At 48.1% G+C, this 23,461-nt stretch overlaps 1 protein-coding gene and 1 long non-coding RNA gene across 2 annotated transcripts in view; one reads left to right on the top strand and one right to left on the bottom strand.

Moving 5' to 3' along the window:
• The window catches only part of KIF5C (kinesin family member 5C), a 148,912-nt gene extending 133,022 nt beyond the window's left edge, over positions 1 to 15,890 (top strand). The window contains exons 23-26 of the mRNA XM_040645119.1: positions 124 to 228; positions 2,180 to 2,396; positions 3,587 to 3,700; positions 15,805 to 15,890. Of these exons, the coding sequence (XP_040501053.1) occupies positions 124 to 228; positions 2,180 to 2,396; positions 3,587 to 3,693 (429 nt within the window). The 3' untranslated portion in view covers positions 3,694 to 3,700; positions 15,805 to 15,890. The remainder of the gene's footprint in view (positions 1 to 123; positions 229 to 2,179; positions 2,397 to 3,586; positions 3,701 to 15,804) is intronic.
• A 28-nt stretch (positions 15,891 to 15,918) lies between these two features.
• LOC121106095 lies at positions 15,919 to 22,537 on the bottom strand. The gene is made up of 3 exons (XR_005838836.1): positions 22,423 to 22,537; positions 16,434 to 21,012; positions 15,919 to 16,003 (listed from the first exon to the last, which is right to left on the bottom strand). It is a non-coding gene; the product is annotated as an uncharacterized LOC121106095 (long non-coding RNA).
• Between the last annotated feature and the right edge of the window lie 924 nt (positions 22,538 to 23,461).

Raw genomic sequence — 23,461 nt, 5'->3', positions numbered from 1 at the left:
TAAACTTTGGTGGAATTGGGGTGGTGGTTCTTTATAAGAAGAATTAGAACGTTGTCCAGCTTGTGCTGGGGCTGCGGGTGGGCTGGGGGCATGGCTGCCCGCTGACCCCTCATGTTGGTGCAGAGTGTGGAGCTGGACAGCGATGACGGAGGGGGCAGTGCTGCCCAGAAGCAGAAAATTTCCTTCCTGGAGAATAACCTGGAGCAGCTCACGAAGGTTCACAAACAGGTAGGAGAGTTGTGCTAGCCTCCTCTGCTTCTCTTACTCTCCTGGAAAGAAGCGCCACTATATCTGGCCACAGTTCCGGGAGAAGGCTGTGACATTAAAGATAAAAGCACTCTATATCACCAGGGGACATTAATCCAAAAGGGTCCTTGGAGTCCTTTATTTAGTCTTCAGTGACTTCCCTTATATATGAAAGTCTTTCATCGAAGCCAGATGCAAGGAATGGAGTTTGAGCTCTTGGGGTTTGGGAAGGGGGGTATTCAGAACCCTGCCTTATTGTCCTGCCTCCGGTCCCAGTCCCAGACCCACAGGCTGCACAGAACGCAAAGTGACTACCACTGGGCTGATTCAGGCCCCTTATTTTTGCAGACGAGGAAAGAGACCAGGAGAGGAAGTGACCTGCTCCGTTTTCTCTCTGCTCTGTCGCCCTGTTTCTTGGTCATCCTCTCCAGTTCTTATGCTGCTCTGGAGTTTATCTAGAGGGACAGCAAAGTGCATGGCCAAACCGACTGGTGATCTAGGCAGCTGTCTGTCTCTTTTCTGTATAAATACTGCAATGTTCCTGTTTCCCTTAAATCCTAAAGATCTGGAATGTGATAAAAATGGTTCAACTTGTTGGACCGCATGGTTAAGGGGATACATCTCTCTTGGGCCTACGTCCTCTTCCATGTTACCTAGGATGGCATTTTTCCCCAAAGGGAGGAAGACAGAGTCAACATGGTTGAAGTCATTCAATCAAATTATTGATGAGAAATATAGAAGCAGAAACTGCAGTCTGAGTTCACTAATTTGAAATAGGGCTCTGAAATTCATTAATTATTTTATTTATGAATTCACTGAATGTTTTAATAAATATTAAAAACCTGCTGTCTGCCAGGCAGTGGGGCTGTGGCCTCGGGATAGGTAACCTTCATCCAGCGCTTTCCGATTTTCAAAACTTTTCTGCATCCGCTCGGATTCACACAATGGTCCTCTTATATACTCTCCTTTTTTATGGGTGAGAAACCGGAGACGTGTAGGGGTTGGATGACTTTACCAAGTCAGATGTCAGGAAATAATAGAGCCGGCTCTTGAGCCTTTTTTTTTTTTTAAATCCAGGGCAAGCCTGTTGCTTCTCTTTCTTTCTTTCCTTTCTTCCTTTCTAAAAAATTTTCCTTCATTTTCTTTTAATTCTTAAAAATTTGTACTTACTTTTTAATTCCATAATTAACAGACAGTGCTGTATTGTTTTCGGGGATGCAGTGTATCAGTTCAGCAATCCTATACATTACTTAGTGCTCATCACCATAAGTGTCCTCTTAATCCCCTTCACCTCTTTCACCCTTTCCCCCACCTCTCCTCTGGCAACCACCAGTCTGCGGCCAGACCACCCTGAACGCACCTGTGTCACCCATTGTTTCTTAACTGAGGGTCTTAGGTAATAAGAGAAGGCGCAATATCTCAGAGTTACCTGTGAGCTTCTGGATCTGCTGCCAAGTGGGTCCAAACCGCATGCTGGTGGAGATGATGCGTCCTGCCCAGGAGGAGGCCTACAGAGAGCTCTAGAACATGCACGCCCGTACCCGGTGCTTCTGAACTTGCCCAACATCGCTCAGCTTTCACATGCTAGTGCCTGAGTAGCCAAGCTTCCCCACACTGGCTCCCCAACCCACGCGAACCAAGTCGGAAGTAAATCCTGCCCAAGCCTGAAAGCTTCCTGTGAGCGGAAATGGCTTTTAATTTCATCCTGCACCCTCCCCACTTCCTTGCACACGAGTCGTGTGTAGCAAATTGGAGGCCAGGGTACAGGATTGCCGTGTTCCTTCGGTGCTGCCCGCGTTGGTGTCACAGGGACGTTCGCGCCGACCTGGCGGGGCTGCTTGTTTGGCCGCAGAGTCCCCGCCTGTCCCCGCCTGCCCCTCCTGCCGGCGCCCTCGCCCTCTTAGTAAGTTGCCCCCGTCCGCTCTCCCCGCAGCTGGTCCGGGACAACGCAGACCTGCGCTGCGAGCTGCCCAAGCTGGAGAAGCGGCTGCGCGCCACGGCGGAGCGCGTCAAGGCCCTGGAGAGCGCGCTGAAGGAGGCCAAGGAGAACGCCATGCGGGACCGCAAGCGCTACCAGCAGGAGGTGGATCGCATCAAGGAGGCTGTGCGAGCCAAGAACATGGCCAGGAGGGCCCACTCGGCCCAGATCGGTAGGTGTGCCCCTCACCTGCGCCCCTGTTGGAGGGCAGGGCTCTGCTAAGCAGAAGCACTATGTTCAGGAACATCTGCCAGGCTGTGGTCAGGCCGGCGGGGTGAGGCTCGCCAGTGCCTGCAGGCGCCCTGCGTTCCTCCTGGGAGAATGGCGGTGTCAGGCACCTGCTTCCTCACCCCGGGAGATTGCAGCCTACATTGCGGTCTTCAGAGCTGCTGAGCTGAGCAGAGAAGGTGGCCAACTTAGGCTGTCAGCTAAAGGTATTTGGCTATAAACAGAGGTACATTCTCACAAGTACTAGAATACTTGGCTGTGTCTCAGCAAGGCCCAAAGGCGCCTTCTGTTCTGTACCAGGCAGAACATGAAGGGGCGGGGTGTAGCCAGGAGCCTCAGGGAAAGCTACTTGCAAGGGCACGTTTGGAAGCACCTTGGAAAGAGCTAGGCTGGCCTCGGGGAGCAGGGTGTGGATCCCAGCCGGGAAAGGCTCTTGGACGTCCAGCCCCTGCCAGACCTGGATTTGGGCATTTTGCCCGTGGGGGGTATGGGGGTGTAGCTGCTAAATTATAGTTCCCAGGATGGAGCCACACGCAGCAAGGGGATTTAGGAATGTTCTCTAGAGAGTGTTTTTTTCTTTTCTTTTCTTTTTTTTTTTTACTGAAATGCCTCCAATAACATGTGATATTATTTCCCATCAGATAATGCTGTGCAGATGTTTTATAAACCAACAACTTCATGTTTCTAGTTTTTAGATCATACCTTAGATTAATGTTTCATTGCATTTATTGGATTTCATGCTCTTCGTAAATCCGGAAACTATGGAGGGCCTTCCCAGAAAAGTGCATCACAGGCAGAAATCCGCGTCCAGTTTCAGGGGCTATGCGGATGCCCTTGGAACCCAAGTGTTGCCTATGGATCTGCCTCAGATAAAACAAAGTCGTTCTAATTTTCCTCAGCTAGAATTAAAGTAATTGATATGTAAGTTCTCTCTGTCCCCTAACCATTGGGTGCCCTGGCTTAGCCAACTGTATTGTCAGGAGGGCAGACATCCTGTTTTCAGAAAGGTCTGGTGCTTGATGAGAATTATAATGATAAAAATTGTGCATCTTGGTTTTCACATGTGACCCGTGGGCGTGTGGGTGTGGCCAGTTAAGCCCAGGCTGAACGCTCTGTCCTTTCTGTCGGATACAGCCAAGCCCATCCGCCCTGGACACTACCCGGCATCATCTCCAACGGCCGTCCACGCCATCCGAGGGGGAGGAGGCGGCTCTGCAAACTCCACTCACTACCAGAAATAAATACGAAGTGAGTCCCTGGTGTCAGGGGTGGTTTCTGTCCGGGGCAGATCCCTGCCCCTGCCTGGTTCTCAGCCGCCTGCATGTGCCCCTACAAGAGTGAGCAGTTGAGCTTTCCTGGAACAGGCCCTAAGGGTGTAGCTTACCTACCCTCAACTCAATGTAGAGCCTAGGGTCTTCTAGCTAGGGCCACCTGGTGCTGGGGACCCTCCAGGGATGGATGAGGGTGTGGCGAATGATTCACCTGGGAGCTTTCTTTTGTCTGTGGGACTTCTCTATGCAGCTGGCATCCAAAAGGGCATTACCTGTTCGTCAACTGCTTTCACCCAGAGCAGACAGATGTGGGTGGTTGCTTGAAGTTTTAGGAACTGAATATAAAGAAAGAGCCAGATATAGACAGTCATATTTTTATAATTGCTCTCTGAGCTCAACAAATAGGGGTTTTTAAGAATCGTGTTAATTTCTATGTAGGTAGGTCAGGACCACATTTTTCTTTGAGGTGGTGGTCTCTAAGTCTCTCTTCCTACAATCCACCTGCGTGATATTGCTCTACCGGCAAACAAACAAACAAAAAGTGATACACTTTAGAAAAGAGAAGCAGGAGAGAGCACAAACTGTCCTTTTGTACTTGAGATCGAGAAAAGAGGTTACTGGTTGGGTGGGGCAGGCAGACAACTAGGTAGCCAGAAAACTGTTCAGGAAAACTCTGTCTTTGAACCAGTAACCTGTGGATGGGAGGGGGTAGCTCCAAATGTTATCCTTGGACTCTGAGCCCTCACTAAGGAAGCTAGCTTGCAAGGTGGGCAGGCTGGCATGGCAAAGCTGCAGTGATCAAGGCCAACCCCGTAGAGCGCCGAGTCCTTTCCTGTCCTTTCTGATCAAGGTAAGGGAAGTGAATGTGAGGCGCTGGAGCGCTCTCTCCGGGGATATGACAACATTGCTAAGGCTCCCGCAAAAACCGCCAAGGAGAAAGCTTGGCGGCTGCCCCCAGACAGCCCTCTCCTGCGCTGCCCCAGGCAGCATGCCAAGGAGTGGAACAGGCACTGGTCAGATTAGGGAAGAGGAGGGAAGGCCGAGGCAGCCCGCGGGTGGGCAGCATGTCCACCACCATCTGCCCTGTCCTAAAAGGGTGGATGGGAAAGTGTCTTGGCAGCGGGCCACCCCATTCAGATCTGGGATCGCTTTCCATTATAAATAAAACAATTAGGAGGTTATAAAAGTGCTTTTGACGACATGTCGTCGGTATTGGGGCTGGCCCTTGCAGGAAGCAGTCAGCTCCTGCGAGGCAGCGTGGGATAGAAAAGCTAAAGTGGTGGTTCTCGACCTTGGGTGGGTGTCAGTGTCACCTGGCACCCGGAAACCTAGGCTTCGTGAAGTAGTGTGGGGCCTGAGCCTTTGCGTGCTCACCGAGTACCCCAGGCAATTCTGTTGGCCACCAGGGTTGGAGGACTCCTCTCCGGAAGTCACCGTGGCATCACTAGGGTGGAAGTTAATTTCTTGGTCGCGGGAAGATTGGAGGGTGGGCCGTCAGTGGCTGGTAAAGGGACTCCACAGGGACAGCAGAAAGCTCGCCTTTTAAGTTTAGACCCCCTGTCCTCAGCAAGTACCTTCCTTCCTCAGGGTCACCTCAGTGACTTCTGTTCTAGCTTTCGTGCCTACACTCATGGTTAGCAAGCAGAGAAGAAGGTGGCAAGAGGCAAAAGCAGCTTCTTGGCCGAATCTGCTTGCTTTTGTGGCCTTCCCGGACATCAATATAGTGCGAAGCCTGCGTCCCTCTGGCCAGATCTGAGGCACGTGGCCACGTCCAGCTGCAAGGGGGCTGGAAAGCGGTGGCTTTGAGCTAGGCACATCACTGCCCCTCGTAAGAGTAGTGTTCTTTATTTATTCTTTCTTTTTTTTTTTTTAAGATTTTATTTATTTATTTGAGAGAGAGAGAAGGAGCAGGGGGCAGAGGGAGAAGCAGACTCCCCGCTGAGCAGGGAGCCCAACGCAGGGCTCCGTCCCAGGACCCTGGGATCACGACCTGAGCCAACGGCAGATGCTTCACCGACTGAGGCAGCCAGGCGCCCCAAGAGTACTGTTCCTTAGCTGCAGACAAGGCGATGGATGCCGCGTGGGCAGCCAGAACCGCGTGTTCGAGCACCTGCCGCAGTGCTGTGCTGATTCAGCGTCTGCGTTATCCCGTTTGATGGCAGCACGCAGAGAGGTGTCTGGGCTGGGCTCCCGGCAAGCTCTTAGTGAATACGCTGGCCCGGGGACTCTGGGCTCCAGAGACCGTGCAGTGGACAGCCACGTTCTACGTGCAATCCCATAAAGGTCTGTCAGACCCACGTTTTGTGTAAGGCCTGTACGACCAAACGTTCCCTTCTTATACTTGAGACTGAAAAGTAGTAGGGCCGGAGAGACTCTTAACTAACGGAGCCACCCTCGCCCATTGCGGTGATCCGTTGCTTTCTTTAACTTGAAGTGTTACAAGTGGATTTGATTATTTTATCCGCAGTTGGACCCGCTCTGTCCGTATGTACAAGTCCTATAGCTGGGCGCGGTCCCCACATCGCAAACAAGTAGGCCCCCTCCTAGTTACCAGGACGGCGGTGTGGTAGACGGCCCTGGCTTTGGACAGGAGACAGGGGTCAGGCGTTAGGCCTTTTACTCTCTTTAAGTTACTTACGCTCAGAGTCGGCTGCTTCATCTGTGAAATGGGGAGAATCCTGCCCCTGGATCATTGGTTGTGAAATGAGGACGAACTGAGGTCATGCTTCTAAGCTGCTTGGCATCGCCCGCGTGCTCCATAAAGTCGTCGCTGCCGTAGAGGGTAGCAGCAGGTGGCGGATGGATGTTGGCTTGTAGTCACCTTTAGTTCACATCATCGTTACAAAATAGTTTTTAGTCCCTCTCTGGCCCTAAATTCTAACCACTGAGTGGGGAAGGCCCATGACTGAGTATCCTATTTGATGCTATGACCACATATAAGGTGTTTTAAAGATATTATCATTTATTCATCTAAAGGTTATGAACAAGAACATCGACTATTTTTAAGAGGTTAAAAAAAAGGGATAGTAGCTAATGAAGTGGGAAATTATAATTGGAAGTGAAAAAATGCAAAATCATTTTTAAAAAAATAATTGGAGGGGCACCTGGGTGGCTAAGTCAGGTAAGCATCTGCCTTTGGCTCATGATCCCGGGGTCCTGGGATCGAACCCCACGTCGTCTGACTCCTTCTGCCTCTCCCTCTGCCCCCGCAACTCATGTTTTCTCACTCTCACTCAAATAAATAAAATCTTTTTAAAAAAATAAAAAATAATTGGAAATGTGGAATTCATTGCTTAGCTGGGATCCAAACCTTTTGAGGTGCTCTTTCCTGACCTTTGGGATGCTCGTTCTGAAGTGTGTCTGTCCTAGGTGGAAATGGTCTCAGCTGCTGACTCTTCCCCGCCCTCTCGCGGAGGCCACAGCAGCATGTTCATACTGGGGCAGCATCTGGGTGTCTTAAGGGGTTCTTTCTGCTTCGTTTCAGGTTTCAAGGAATATAGTCACAATGAGTATTTTGGTTTATGCTCAAAGTTTCAGAGTGACTGAAGATGCCCACACAGGGAAATCAGAACTCAATACACTGCTGGCTTCTATCTCAGCTAGTTCAAATCCAGGGGGACAGCCAGGGGGAGGGGAACATCTTTTTCAAACTGCACAGCTGGACATAGAACAGTCCAGTGCAGCAAAGTACGGACATGGGATAGGGGACTGGCTGGTCATGGGTTCCAGCCCTGGCCTTGGCTGTACTGCTATGTGATGTTGGGCAAATTGCTGGATTTCTTCAGTCTCAGTTTCATCATCTGGAAAATGGGGTCAGGCATGGAGAGCCTGCTCTGTACTTGGTTTAACAACGAATGAAACAAAGAAGGCTCTGTTCTTGTGCGGTGATACGCTTTTTGCAGGGAGACAGACAGCAAATAACAAGGTAACTTCAAATAGTGGTATGGTTCTGAGGAAAATAAGACCAGGTTAGAGCAATGGAGATGGGGGACGATATTTAGAAGAGGGGGTGGCATTTGAGCTAGCCCTGATGACGACAAGTACCAGCCACACAGTCACTGGGGAAGAGTGGCACAGACACTGGCTGAAAGGTGGGGATGGTTGGTGTATTTGGAAAATCACAGGAAGGCTGATAGGGCTGGAGCCCAGAGATTTTCATAATCGGGGTTGTTGGGGAGGGGCGGAGGGGCCAGATAAATGAGGCCTTTGGGCCAGGCCAGCAGCATAGAGTGCAGTCTCAGTGTGTGGGGCCACTGGGGGCTCTGGGCCTGGGAGTGGTGGGACCTGGTTCATGGCTGGGACAGGCCACCCTGTGCTGGACCCCATGGAAAGGAGGGGGTGGGTGAGAGTCAGAGCAGGGGCTCCCCGAGAAGCCCTTGCAGGGAGATTGATAATGTGGGAGACGGGAGTAGGGACTTTTACAGGTAGGGAGTACTGGCTGCCTGAGAGGAACTGCGATCTGGAGCATACGTGGAGGTAATGGGAAGGCAGAGGAGGAAGGACAGTTGCTGGCAGGTGGTAGATGGGGTGCGGGGAGGTGGAATGGGTCTCATCTTAGTGCCTGTTTTCTTGCGCAAGAAGCCAGGTTAGCAGCTGCAGAAGCTGGGAGATGGGGTTGCAGGCTGAAGAGATAAGGTGTGAAATAGACCTCTGAGGCAGTACTGAGTGCTTATTCATGGCCCCACATTTAATGCAGACATCATTTAAACATCTTGTCTGACTCCCTGGTTCTGAGGGCCCTGGAATTGGGCTTCCCTTCCCTGTAATGCTCTGGCAAGCCATTGGGTGCTTATTCAAATGTGTCCACCAGATGGCGCCAGTGGGGCACTGCTGGAAGCTCGACTATTTTCTAAAAGGCTTTGAGCAATAGGGTCTTTTGGCTTTCCTATATTTAGGCCATTATTTCTTGAATTTGAATAGTAAATAGAGTACTTTTAAGGGGATAAAGTTCTCATATTTCCCAGAGGTTTTTTTAAAATTATAATTAGGTCTTTGCAAATTTACAATAGCATATACTTACAGATCTTACACAACTACCAAGTCAAAACAAATTTAGAAGTTAGATTGAAATGAACCATACACCAAAATCAAATTACCAACCTTCACCAAAGTTAATGAAAGATGGCTTTTCTCTGGAAAGAGCTGGGTGCAAGGTGACTCTGGTACGCGTTGCTTCTAGTGGGGTCTGGCTTGCCTATGCTGCTTCTGTGTCATTCCCTTTCTGTGTCAGAACCACTGTAGAGGGGTGCCTGGTGGCTCAGTCAGTAGAGCACGTGAGTCTTGATCTTGGGGTTGTAAACTTGAGCCCCACGTTGGGTGTAGAGGTTACTTAAAAATAAAGTCTGTAAGAAGGAAAAGAAAGGAAAAAAATCACTGCAGCGTCACTGCATACCTTCAAGCTGTTTTGCTGTCTCATGGCTGAGCACATCTTTCTCCGGTGGAGGCCAGCTTTAGCTGGAGGGTATTGAAGTTGTGAGGGGTAGCGTCTGCTTGGTCCTAGCATAAAACCTGTGTGGGGCGAAGTATGGGAATGCTTGGTTGCAAGGTTGTCAGCCGGGTAATCTAGAATACCCACATATTTTTTTTTAAAGATTTATTTTTTTGAGAGAGAGTGGGTGGGGGGGGGAAGAGGGAGGGGGAGAGAGAGAGAAGCAGACTCCCTGCTAGAGAAAGAGAAGCAGACTCCCTGCTGAGCGCAGAGTCCGATGCGGGGCTCGATCTCACCACCCTGAGATCGTGACCAGAGCCGAAATCTAGAGTCGAATGCTTAACCACTTAACCAACTGAGCCATCCAGGCACCCCTAGAATATGCACATATTAATGCTTCAGATTTTTGTGGAAAGAAAAACGTAAAGTTGAAAATATTGTGAAATGAACGAAAGGCCCAGGATGCCTCTCACTTTGTTGATGAAGATAATGACTCTGATATTTTGAGGACTGTACTTTTATTAAAAACCATATATGTTAAGTCTAGAAATCATAGCCTATGAAGTTTTGGGGTGCCTGGGTGGCTCAGTTGGTTGAGCGTCTGACTCAGTTTCCGCTCAGGTCATGATCTCAGGGTCCTGGGGTCAAGGCCCACTTCAGGCTCTGCACTTAGCATGGAGTCTGTTTGTCCATCTCCCTCTGCTCCCCCCGCCCCCCGTCTCAAATAAGTAAATAAATAAAATCTTCAAAAAAATAAAGTTTTAATAAACTTTGAGAAAACATTTGGTAAAATGACAGTGGTAGAGCCAACAGGGACTCATTAGGGCTCTTGCAGAAGCAGCAGCTCCGTGTTTTTAGACTATGCTTTCATGCTTTGAGGCATAAAGAAAACAGCGCTGGAAAAGCATGTCTGCGATTTACAGCAGGGTCATGTGGGTGAGTGTAACTACAAAGAGCCATCAACGCAGACCAGGTGTTCTGTTACGACCTCTGTAGCTCTGATTTGTGCGACATGCCCTGGATCAGTGACAGTCACTGTAGGATGGCTCCATCTTCTTCAGCTTTTACTACTTTAAGACTCTTATTGTGAATATGTCTGTTAGTTGTTAGTAAAAATAGTCTGTTTAAATTCTGAAGTGGCGGGCTGGAAGCAGGCACAGAACACACATCTCCAGGCTTTCACGACTGCTCTCTTTTGCTGCTGTGACAGTCATCTGTGACCGAGGGCCTGAAATCCTGGCCCCTGTGTTCCTGTGTGCCTGCCACGTCAGGGTGTTCAGGCTTTGCCCAGACAGTTGGAATGCACACGTGGTTTTCTACTCTTTTTTTTTTTTTTTTAAGATTTTATTTATTAATTTGACATAGAGAGACAGCCAGCGAGAGAGGGAACACAAGCAGGGGGAGTGGGAGAGGAAGAAGCAGGCTCCCAGTGGAGGAACCTGATGTGGGGCTCGATCCCAGAACGGTGGGATCACGCCCTGAGCCCAAGGCAGACGCTTAACTGCTGTGCCACCCAGGCGCCCTGTGGTTTTCTACTCTTAAGTCTTGTCACAGGGGGTGAGTGAGCCCTGGGTGGCTCAGTGGGTTACGTGTCTACCTTCGGCTCACGTCATGATCCCAGGACCCTGCTTTTCCCTTCCCTTCTGCCTGCAGCTCCCCTTGCTTGTGCTCGCACTCTCTGTCAAATAAATAAATAAAATCTTAAAAAAAAAAAAAAAAGTCTTGTCAGGGTAAGCTACACACAAAAGGGGAAATTCCAAGTCTTAGAGACAGGAAGTCCAGTATTTTCTAGGCTCGCACTTAAACCTCAGATTTATTTGACTCTGAATGTCCCTGGCCATTTCCCCATGTTTACTACCTTCAGCTAAAGCCCTAAACTTCAGGTCCTTGTAGGCCTCTATATCTCCTGTCTTTGAAGTAAGAAGTTCACCTTCTCTCAACCCACCACCCCGCCCTTCCTTGTTTTCCTCCACCTCAGGCGGAATAGAATCTTCTCTGTAAGCTTTTGACTACTAGAACAAAAAGGCGGCCCTTCTCTGTTTAGTCCTTTGTTTACCCTTCCGTTCAGGCTGAGCTTTCCAAGCTGGCACTTCCCCATTTATACTCTATTTGCTTTTCTAAATCTCTGTATTTCCTTCTTGTTACTCTTCTCTCTGTCCTCAGTACCTAGATCCAAACCGTTTTGCATCTTGGCCGTGATACCCACGTAATCACGTACGAGTGCCTTGTGCCCACAGCAGAAATGGGTTCACTCCCCACGTGGAGGATAGGTGAGAAGCCGCTTTCGAATTTAAACCTCGGAAGTAGTGAAGTCAGGAAGCCTCCTTTACAGCAGGTCACGTGGGATCTTTCAGGCACGCATGTGGTCTACATCTGAGCCACTGGGCCGTTCAACTTGCTACGGCTGTTGGAAAATCCTAGTAATGAAATGATTGAGTCACAAGAATGTGAGTTCCCTCTCTGCAGGGGGACTCTGCTACAGGCAGGGTACATAGCTGGGTGATCGTGGGTTCAGGATACAGAGCTGGGCCTCCTGGGGTTGAATCACAGCTTGGCCATGCGCGAGGTAAGTTACTTCATCTCTCTGTGCCTCCCTGTCCTCTGTAAAATTTGCCAAATGACGGTACTTACTTCCAAGGGGGCTGTGAGGATTAAATGCAGTAGCACGCAGAGAGTTTAGGCAGGCACCCGGCGCGGAGCGGGCACGTGTCGTTGGCCCGCGTTGACGTTATGCCATCCTACCTTCTACAGAGAGGCCAAGGGAACTGTCAAGATCACACATCTTGTCCGTGGTGGGTCCTGGACCATGACCTCTGATACTCTGTGCAGCAGTTCCCAGAGTTCCTGGCCTTAAGACCTTTGTAGTCTTAAAAAGTATTGACATCAAAGAGATTTCTATATTCCTGGGCAGTATCTCTTGGTGTTTTTTATTATTGATATAAATTGAAGCAAAAATTTTAAATATCACTACTGTTAACACAAATGCCACTTTTAATGAAACGTGATTATTTTCCAAAACAAAAACTTAGAATGGCATTGCTTTGCAGTTTTGCAAATCTCTTTAATATGTGGCTCAATGGATGGCCCTGGATTCTCATATTTGCTTCTGCATTCCCTCGGTTGCAGTGTCTTATTTTAGTGGAAGAAAACCCAGCCTTGTCACTCCAGGCAGGATTCTTGGGTGTGGAGAAGTTATGATCATAGCACCTTCTCTCTCTCTCTTTTTTAAGATTTCATTTATTTGAGAGAGAAAGCGCATGTGAGCCTGCATGGGTGGGGGGAGGGGCAGAGGGAGAGAGAGAAGCAGGCTCCCTGCTGAGCAGGGAGCACAAAATCACGAAGTCAGATGCTTAACCGACTGGGCCACCCAGGCGCCCCCATAGTACCTTCTTCATCACAGGCTTGCTCTGAGAATTGAGTGAGAGATGTGAAAGAAGGGTGGAAAGTCCTGGGAGAGTATGTGGCAAAAATTAGGGCCTCACAATTATTAGCCAGAGTTACGGTGGTTGTGAGGACAGGCTGCAAAAGCATAGACAAAGCAGGACTCAGGGAGAGGGGGCAGAAAGAAGGGCAGGCGGGCACTGTGGTGTGGGACTTGGAAACCAGCATTGTGCGCCCAAAGGGAGCAATCGTGAGGCCCAGGAAGGAAGAACGATCGTCCCCCCACAGCAGGCTGCACTTGTGCTCCTGGGAGATAAACCCACTTCTCTTCAGCAGTGATGTGTGGAGTACAATCGGCAGTTCTTATAATGTGGGCACTGAATGGTAGAAAGGCAAGAGAAAAGATAAAACTACGTACTGTTTGGATTAAGCATAAATCCTCTTGCAAGCAATTGCAAAAGCCGAAGTTAGGGGAAAACCTCTAAATACTTCTTGCAAAACCCTTGTATAATTCACGTCTTTCTTCAGCCTTCTCACCCCTTCTAAAGAAAGGCGATTTTATTTCCTCCTAAGTCTGGTCACACGTTGCCGCTCTGAATTACCACCTCCAGTTTGGCAGGAGCCCAGGGACAGTCTCATAGCAGGTCATTTGGGCCAGTACCTTGCTTTTCGGAGAGTAACAGCTCTGAGCCATCCAAGAGGGTCAATAGAACTGGGTTTTCAATGTTTGCAAGGTTTGCCAGCCTCTCCGGGTTGGCCGCTCTCGGTGATCGGAATGGTCAGAAGTGGTCTCTCCGGGAGCTGACCCATTTACCTTTACAAGTTCTATCCGTTTTCTCTCCTGAATTTATCAGAAGAGATGAACATTCAGATGGTTGGGGGAAGGATGGGAGTATCCCAGTTGACTTCCTTCTTCTTGGGCCTGCTGGAAAGACTGCATTGGCAGACGGGCCGGAAAGACTGGTAACTCAGGATGAAGAGGAACAACCTCTTTAGAATAAAGGACACTTGACCGGTGGACTCCCTATGTTCTTCCTTTCGGCAGCCTGTTACAGTCTTTGTCTTCTCTCGCCCTCTTTGAGGGGACTAAGCAGGTTGGGTGTCTTGTGGCCCCTGTTTCTTCCCTACCATTAGCCAGACGTGCTGAATCTTGCACATGGAGGGGTGGGGGATTTGAATGAAAGGCCAGCTGGTGGAAACTGTGTGACTTGGCGGTCTGCAGGCACTGTTGACGCTGCCCCATCAAGCTTGTGTCTAGTACGAGGCTCTGTCAGCACGAGTGGGCTGCGATCACCATGTTAAGCCCTAATCCTGCAATTTAAGGCATGTGCTCCTACCTCCCTGCCCCTGGGCACGCAGGAAGACCATCTCATGTGACCAGGGTGACCCAGAAGTGATCCTGAGATCGTGTGCTCAGAAAAATGAACCTGTAAGGAAAGCGAAATGGGGATTCGAGCGGTAATACTCAGAAAGCACCCTTGCGTTGCTTGGTTTTCAGCTCAAAATGAATGTGAACGACCACTCTGACCGGGCTTTTGGAGTTTTCATTTCTTGTCCTAACAATAAGCACAAAATCTTACCAGACAGTCTAAACATTAAAGACGTTTGACAGAGATAGAGACAGGCAGCGAGAGAGGGAACACAAGCAGGGGGAGTGGGAGAGGAAGAAACAGGCTCATAGCGGAGGAGCCTGATGTGGGGCTCGATCCCACAATGCCGGGATCACGCCCTGAGCCGAAGGCAGATGCTCAACCGCTGTGCCACCCAGGCGCCCCTGTTTAAGCCAGTTTTGATTGAGCAGTGTTATACCTGTGAATAGTTACACCATTGGAGCAAGAGATGGTAATTACCAAATGAGCACTCTGAGTTTTCTTTGCGTGTGTGTGTATCTGGGAGGAGGTGGTATTATAAAAAAGAATATGTTCTTTTTTCCCTCTTCTCTTTCCCCTCCACCCGCTTTGCTCTTATCTACTTTTATAATCCCTTTCCACACCCTGAATTTTTTCTATTGATTTATAATTTGCATCCTGCTTATTTATATAAACTCCGAGAGGCTGCTGACAATATTATAACACGTGAGTCGGGAGAGTGAAGAGAAACACATCAGAGGGGGAGAGAGCATTGTAGCAGGAATCTGAGGTGGATGTTTACCACAGTTGAGCCCTGAATTTGGATCTAAGCCTTCTAGAGGCAAAAACAGAAAGCACAATGTGTCAGGTTATGGAGTTCCTTTTAAAATCAGATGCGCACGTGGGTTTTTCTTAGTGTCTGTCATATTTCTGTGCCAGGCATTTCCCATGTGTCTCAAGGATGAGGCTCGACATACCCCTGCTGCGGCCCCCTCCCCACCCCACAAGCCCCGTGAGCTCTGCCCAAAACCTACAGGAAGACCACAGACAGACAGGGCTTCCAGCTGGTGGGGGGAAGCGGAAACTTTGGTTCCTTTCTGAAAGTGGATTTTACTGGAGTTGTTCCGAAGGCGACAGAGACCGCTCCGGGCTGGCCTCTGAGTCAGGACTAGCCCAGACTTTTATCCTGAAGACCTGAGCGTGATCGGATGGATGTTTGGTGGGAAGTGGGGTGAAATCAAGGGGGTGCCTTCTGAGTAACTTCATCAGCCTAGGGAGGTGAAAGCTACCTTTCCATCAGGATTAGGGTTAGGGGATGTCTGACCTGCCTCAGAATCCCTCTGCGAAGGGTGTTGGAGTCTCCCTCAGGAATGAGAAAATGCGCTGTGTTACTCTGAATACCACCAGTGTCGCTAGAGATGGACTTTTGGAAGAGACTGTTGTCAGGGCAAAAGCAGTAAGTAGGACACTGTGCTGTCCAACAGGCCACACGTGGCTACGGAGCACTCGAGATGTGGCCACGTCTGCATCGAGATGTGCCGAAAGTATAAAACCTACACGAAAAACGCTGCAAACGTGGTGGGAAAAAGATGGAAGCAGCTCCACAGTGATGGTGTGACGTGAGATTGCTCAGTACGTAACACTGGTCACCTGTGGAAGTGACAATAGATTGAATTTCTTGGGTTAAATAAAATGTTATTAAAATGAATTCTTGTTTCTTCCCACTTTTTAATGTGGCCACTTGAAAATTTAAATATGTGGCTTATGTGATATTTCTACTGGACAGCTCTGGTCTGAATATCTAGAATGTTTATCTAAATATCTAATTACTCCAGATATTCCAAATATCAGACCACTTGTCTGAGGAGTGAGATTCCACTGTGTGCGCTAACTCCTGTGTTCTCTCTGGTTCTCTCTCAACAGATACGGCTCTCCATGTAGCATGTCAAGGACTACATTAATCACCAATTCCTTTATTTTTTTTTCCCCTCCTACACAATTTCCATTTTCTTTTACACTTGCTTACCCCAGCCATCTGCAGTACACCGGTTTCAGATATTCGAGCTGTGCAGAATCTCTGTGTGGACAGATGTGTGCTTGGACATTTCTCTTCCTGAGAAACCTGAAAGGGACGATCACAGAAGATCCACTTACTCCTGAGAACGAATGCCAGGGACTAGGCCGTTGGGTGGTCTCTAGGCGGTCCCCGGAGCCTCCTCCCTCGGCAGTGTACTGGGGGGAATCGTGCTCCGCTGCAACTGTCTGGTTTCCTGTAAAATAAACACATTCCTTTATATTTTTAGGGAACAAAAAAAGTGCTGCTACAAGGTTCAAAATGTTCATTCTGAACACTTTTCCAAAACAAATGACCCCAAAGAAGCATTTTGAATACCCCGGTCACATCTTTGGGTCTGTAAAAGACACCTTTTAGTAGGGCACCTGTTAAAATGCAAAGCAAATTTCTTCAAGGCAGAAAAACAATCTGACAGTAGCAATGTAGAATTTGTTCATTCAAACACATCTATGTAAATGCAAAAAGTCATAAAACTCACCTGAGCTGCTTGCTGCTGAATCTGCAGCGACCAGTCTCGGCCAGCCCAGCGTGAACAGCCTTCCTTCGGAAGTGTTGAAAATGCTGCAAAGTTGGGTGATTGGAAATGGGGCGGCCCCCTCCTTGCCTCTTCCTCCCTGATCCTACTGGAGCTTGCACTGGGGATGGCCTGTTTCTGTAGGGAACCATCTTAAGCCTTGAGGGGGTAAGGCCAGTTGAAATCCAGGATCAGTTCCAGCAGTTGGAAAAGAAAGCCTTGGGGCGGGGGAGTGATTGACAAATTTTGTGCCTATGAATAAGTTGTTATTTTAACCCTTCATTGCTGAAGTTTATTTGACTTTTCTCTCTTTGGCATCAGATAGATAGATTTCATCTTCTTAGGCAGAAGGAGAAGAAATCAGTATGGATGGATTTTTTTTACATTTAACTATTGGTTTTTTCAACATACGAATTTAAAGCTGAATCAACTCTTCCTTCCAGTTGTGGATTCTAGAAGGATTGATTTCCAAATAGGAAAGTCTTCAGGGAAGCTGACAAGGATTCAATTAACTTGGTCTTGTGTGCTGCTACTAGTTTTGACAAATTTGAGGGTAAGTCAATGACAACCAGACCAATCTCAGTGAAAGCACCCATCCGCTCTTGGTGCCTGACCAAGATGAGTGAGCTGGCATTGTCCCTGCTGCTGTCACCACTGGAATGAAATGTAGGCCGGAGAGAGAGAGAGGGAGAGAGAGAGAGAGTGTGTGTGTGTGTGTGTGCGCGCACGCCCGTGCACACATGTAAAACACTGAGGACTGTGAACTGACTTCCAAACTTTTCTTGTGTAAAATTTCCCTAACACAGCAAAGCTGCTTTGACTTAATTTATTTGTTAAACATTGCACTTTGTTTATATGTGTTTTGTTTTGGGGGGGCGGGGAGCAAGGAGAAAGAAGAAGACCAGTTCTACTGAAGTATTTATTTTGCGTTCATTTTCACTTGAAAAATTCTTCTTTTGACTTTCTTATATTGCCGGTACTTGCCCAGTATAGCTACTCGATGGCTATTTGCAGTCTGATAGAAGGGTCTTTGTAGGGCAGGTTTTGCAAAGTTATCAGGTAATAACATATGCCATAGATTATAATCTTGCTGTTAATATGTTTGGCTCTGATTTTAGAAGCTAACACATTGGTCTTGGAGAGGATTGCCAATTAATAGTTGTCATACCGCTATTGTCTATTATGCAACTGTATTTATGTGTGGAAATTGAACAAAGGTCAATGATTCTTTTTGGAGGCTCTCTTGTTAATAGATTGTTTTAAATTTTCCCCAAGGTAACCTTTCCCTGGGTACCCCTTTTCTATTTCTAAAGAATTTTTTGGCCCTTTCATGCTTCAAAAAGAGCCACACATTTCACTTGTGGTTCCATATTTCTTGATCTCCACAAGGGACTCACAAAATTCACACTACTTTTATTCACAGACGAAAGTTGGCTTTGATGTCTCTTAAAGATAATTCTGCTACTTGCTGATCAGCCAGTCAGTTCACCTAGCTTCAATCTTTATAGGACCTCAAAACTAACTTTCCTACACTGTGACTAAAAGGAGGGCAGATTACTGGAATGGATCATCCAGCAAATTCAAGTGGATCCCTAAATATTACTTTATATGATAAACTAAGATCAGGACCATATCCTCTGTAGGCCACTTTTTAAAAAGCCACATTTATGCAACTTTCATTTTTTAAAAGTTATTACTCCTTTACATTTATACTCTAAATATAAAAACCGCACTTCTGAATGGCTGAGCCTATGATGATATTTTTGGTTGTGTGTTACTTTTTGCAAGAGAGAGAAAGAGAGAGAGAGAACGTGTGTTTCTCTGTGAATAATTTTATATCTCATGCTACTTCTTAAAAATTTACTTTTTGATGCTATAATGGAATAGCCAGATGGTTTGTACAAACAATCTCTACCTGCAGGATGGTGGATTGTTAAATTAGAGAATGCTGTTTGGGATATCAAGATTTATGGTCGGATTCAACTTAACCAATTACATTTTTATAATGTAGTATATTCCTTCATTGACTGTATTATCAATTCATAAAGTGCTTTTAAACCTTAAGAAAAAGATTTATGGCTGGAGACTAAAATATATTAATGCCAAATGTGTTTTGGTCAGTTACTGGAGAATTCTGTCCAAATGCATTATCTCTTGAAATGCTGTACAGTTTGCTTGTTTGATTGGCAGGTAGTCGGGAGAATCAGTGTGGAGTAAGATTTAAAGGAAATAATATCATGTGATTACAAAAATTAGAATTCATAGAAATATTGGCATAAATGAAGAAATGAAAATGTTTGTCTAGAATGTAGCATCTAGTGACTTTTTGGTGCCCTAACTTCACATGAAGGAGTGATATTTCTGTCAAGGCCAGACCAAGCCACCACCAAGACTCATGGGGAATTATCGGTTCTTTTTTCCTAGAGGAATAACTGAAAGCAAATAAAAGTCTTAACAGCCCCCTCTTTGAAGTGGTTTTTGTTGTTGTTTTTGTTTTTAAGCAGGGCAGAAGACATTTAGAGTGTGGCTACATGACATATTGGGGAAGTTTTCCACTGGAAGGGGGCAGGGGGAGGATTTCACTTCACCGTCTCACCCCTAATATCTTGAGCGAGCTAAGGGAACCATCACCATCTAAAATGGTTTCAGCTAACACTAGCAGTCTCGCCTTCCTGGAAGTATTGAACGAGGGCCGGGTAGCTGCTGACGGAAGCCTTCCGCCATGAAGTCTGCTTTCACATCTCCATCTGGCGCACCCGTTTTAAAGACGTCTCCTCGTGTGCAGATTCAAGGGGGGTAGGGCGTTCCGTAGCATTAGACCTGTCTAGCTGGTAGCGTCTGTCATGTGTACTGCAGATGTGTGCCCTCGCGGCTTGATGTACCTGTACAGTAGCTTTCGTTAAGAACATTTGTGGACACACTTGTGCTGGTGGTTTGAGGGGGAAAATGGCCGTTTATACCAAGGAATGATGCTGTAATATATAGTACATGTAACAGAAGATCTGGAAGTAACCCTCCCCTGGCCCGTGGAAAATTCTGGTTATCGTCTAGGTTCTACGGTGAAGATGTATGGACACTCTGGCAGACTGCATGTTGTATAATTTGAAAAATACTAAAAGTGGAAAATAAAATTGAGTTAAACTTTGTCTGGCCTGTTTTTTCTTGAGTCATCCTAAATGCGTTCTCAGTTAAGGCCTCAATGCCAGTGTCAGGAGGAACCAGTGTTTGGCCTCAGAAGAAGAGTTCATTTCAGCGGACAGCTGCTCAGATTCAACGCATGAGTAAAGTCAGCCTTGACTTTTCTGCCTCCTCTTTGGCTCGAATATCTGCTTGTATTTATTTTTTAGTGAGGAACCCAAAAAATCTGACATTTGTTCCTTCAGCACTGAAACGATAGCAACTGATATAAATCAGTGTCTTAAGCTTTTTTTTTAAAGGGAAGATTGAGTTAAAGGTCATTAGACCAGAGTAAGAGCTGGATTTCTTCTTGCCGGAGTCGGGCACTTATTCCAACAATGCGTAGCGCCGTGGCATCAGCTCATGCAACGGAGCCCTGCACATGCTGAATGTTGAAGGATTCTTGGCATCTTTTGAGAAGGATCAGCATGTTTGTGTTCCTGTGTAACCTACGGATAGTTAGTGTTCACGTGTAGGGCTAAGGTCTTATGAGAGGATGTTGAAGTGTGAAGCCTTTGGAGAATAAGGAAAGGCAGGCTGCAGGATGATGGTATCTGCTCTCAGCAAGGAGACTTCTGTGGCTCGGGTCGCTGGAACCCTGTGGCCATGCAAGCATGTATATGTGAGGTACCCTCATTCTTGGTTTGCTTAATGTTGCAGGAGAGGCAGACAGTAAACTGCTTTAGTCAGTTACAGACGGGAAGGATGGATGCCAAGTGAGTGTTTTGTAAGTGGAGTGGGGGCTTCTGTGATGCCTTACCCATCTCGCTTGAAGTTGTTACTCTCCCAAGAACTCGGAAGGGGCCGTGTCCAGATGCCAGAGTGTGAAAGGTGACTTGGGTAGTAAAACTTCAAATGTGCATAATATTTCAGGGGAAGGCTGTGTATTTAAGATGGGAAAGAAGTCCTCGGAAAGAACTCGATGACGAAGCACATTTCAGCATCTGTGGGAGATGACCCCACAGGTCCCAGAATGCAGGGGCTCCACAGTGCAGGAGGACTGACGGGCACCCACCGTTCCCCCAGGTTCCTGCAAGGCTTTCTCGGCGTTTCCCGTTCCATCCCGCTCTGAATGATGCTTGGCCTATGCCTGGGAAGCACAGAGTCCGTGAGTGTCTGTGGGAGGACGTGGGGCTGAAGCCATAGCTGCAAAGGTAATTACGGATGACGTGCGCATTGGCGGATTTAATCGTGGCATTTGTGACAGGTTACATCTTGTGATTTGTCTTCCATACAGCATAAATGGACAGAAATAGGCATCTCTCTGGTGACACATCAGATGAAAATGTGGGCTCGCGTGACCAGAGGCATCCCAAGCCAGGGAGTTTTTACTTTCCCTTTGGCAGCTGCTGGCTCCTCATCCAATCTGCAAAGAACACACCAATTTCTGCGTGGTTGGTTGGGCTCAGAATAGTCAAAGACTTGCAGGGAATCCCGTGGATCTTTCCCCTTACGGCGCGGTGGATGGCAAAGGCTGGAATTCTCCATCTGCTTTGCTTCCCCAGCACCAGGGGCTCGGTTTGGGGGCCCCTCCCAGTCTGGCACCCTCCAAACCCTCACCCCTCCCCATGACCGGACTGCAAATGATTCTCCTAGGACAGCTCTTCAAAAAATGTACCTCCAGCCATATTTTACTCTTTCAGAATGTATACATCAAACTAGAGAAGTTGGCAGACCTGCTCCGGACGCCATGTACCAGCACCAGAACGTCCCAGTGCTCAGAAAGCTGCAGGAGGGAGTCGGGGAACGCCAGAGACGGTTCTGGCTGGGTGCCAGATGCTGTTTTAAGAGCCTTACACGTATTAATCCATCTAATCCTCCTAATAACCCCACGAGGTAGGCACCATTATCTCCACTCTAGTGGGGAGGAAACAGGCACAGAGAGGTTTGGTCACTTGCCCGAGGCCTCACAGCTGGGAGGAAGAGTCAGGATCGAAACCCAGGCAGTCTGGTCCCAAGGTCTGTGCTCGGGGCCGCTGGTAACGCTGCCGCTCAGAGCAGTGCTCCCTGTGGGGGTGGGGGGGGTGATACCCAGCAACCAGCGTCAAAAATCCTTTTGTGAAGAATTTACGCAGTGTTCTACCTCTGCAACTTTCCTGTTTTCTCCTGTGGGAGGAACCTGAGAATTCCCGGTTCCTTGAACTATGTTAAGCACTCAAATGCATCTCGGACAGAATCATCAAAACAATAGTGAAAGAGGACGCCCCGCAGCAGCGGTGCCCGAGACTGCACCTTCTAGAGGAAGTTGGGGAGCCCCAGCGGCTGCCAGGATCTTTCATGTCGCAGACATTGAGAAGGCTGTAGTCACTCCTGTCAGTCCTGTACTGTTTGCTGTAAGAATTTAACCCAACTCATGTTGACTTTTTTTTTTTTCCTCTTTAGGACATTAATGATCTCTGGTTGCATTTAAAAATACATAACCTTTGTCCTCTGCTGTTTAAGCTCCCAATAAAAGCTTCTCTTGCCCCATCTGGGCCAGCCCTAATGGGGGTCTGAGGAGCACTTCGGGGGGTCCCCCTCGCCCCGTCTCTGTGAGGCCTTGGAGAAGGCTGCTCAGGCAGCCCCGCCGAGAGGGGCTGCCCCTACCTCACCTCCAGCCTTGTCAGGATGATTAATAGAGTCTCGTTTTAATGCTTTCGGTTTAGAAAAAGTATGCATGCCTACCATACCACACATGCATCTGCAAGTCCGACCAGAGAAAGGGGCAGCCACAGTACAAGTGGGGTTCCCTGGTGAGCAATCCCCCCTACCCCGCCTTACCACACACTCTGTTTACCTGTGCCTCTCCCGGGGTGCTTCTGATGGGCTCCGGCAGAGTTGGGGAGGAAAGCTGCTGGCGGATTCCTCTCGGTCACGGGCTGCTACCTCCTTCAGGCTGGCTGCTTGCCTGCTGACCCCAAGCACCAGCCTGGCCTCTTCGCTGCCCTGCAGCGCCCCCTTCTGGGACGTGCATGCAAAAGCGAAATCTCGCCGGAGCACCGGCTCTCAGCAACGGCACTGCGGAGTAATTCCAAAATGGAAATAACGAGGGACTTGGGGCCTGGATCCCGCTCGACTTCGCCCTGACCAACGGCGGGGTTGTGGTGACGTTGTTTAGCCATGCAGCGTCTCAACGGCCTCATCTCCATACCTGACTTAGGGAGATGTCTAGGCCACCACTCTCTACTCTTCACATTTGGTTGGGGGATTAGAGGAGAAATTGTGTGCAAGCATTCTATGAAAGTGCTATTTAAATAGAAGAGATTGCTGTGTTAAAAGACAAAATTCAACTGAGTAAATTTTAAAGATCTTACTGGCTTTATTCAATGGCTCATGAATTGGGCAGCATGAATCTAGCAGATAGAAAGGAGCTCCGAGGAGCGGTACAGAATGAAAGCCCTATGGGCAGAAGGGAGTGGGAACAAAGAGGCAAAAAGCAGAGTGGTTCTGGCAAGGTCACTTCCCTTCTGGGGATGGCAGGGGTCCGTCAGGCAGATAGCCCACCTAGTGCTGACTAGGTGATTCTTAGTTGACCGCTTTAAGGTTCTGTTTCTGGGAGAGCTGAAACTCTAAGTGTCGGTTTGCACTTAGGGTAAGTGACTCCTTTTGGGGCCTGTTGTATTGTTCTTAACAGTTACTATCAAAAACTTCCTAGGAGAAGGTATTTTCACCTTGGACCCCAGCAATGCCTTTACCCATCACCCCTGCTCCTTAGCGTCGAGACCCTGGGAATCTGATTCTACCCAGTGAGATCAGATCTCCTGGTAGCCCTCCGTGTAGAGTTCTTCCTTTCCCAACCTCCCCCCTCCTTCCTTTTGGGGAGAAGCTGCTCTTAG

Source organism: Ursus maritimus, unplaced genomic scaffold (assembly GCF_017311325.1).
Source record: "Ursus maritimus isolate PB19 unplaced genomic scaffold, ASM1731132v1 scaffold_1, whole genome shotgun sequence".
NCBI classification, from domain to species: domain Eukaryota; kingdom Metazoa; phylum Chordata; class Mammalia; order Carnivora; family Ursidae; genus Ursus; species Ursus maritimus.
This window is presented reverse-complemented; position numbering and strand designations above follow the sequence as displayed.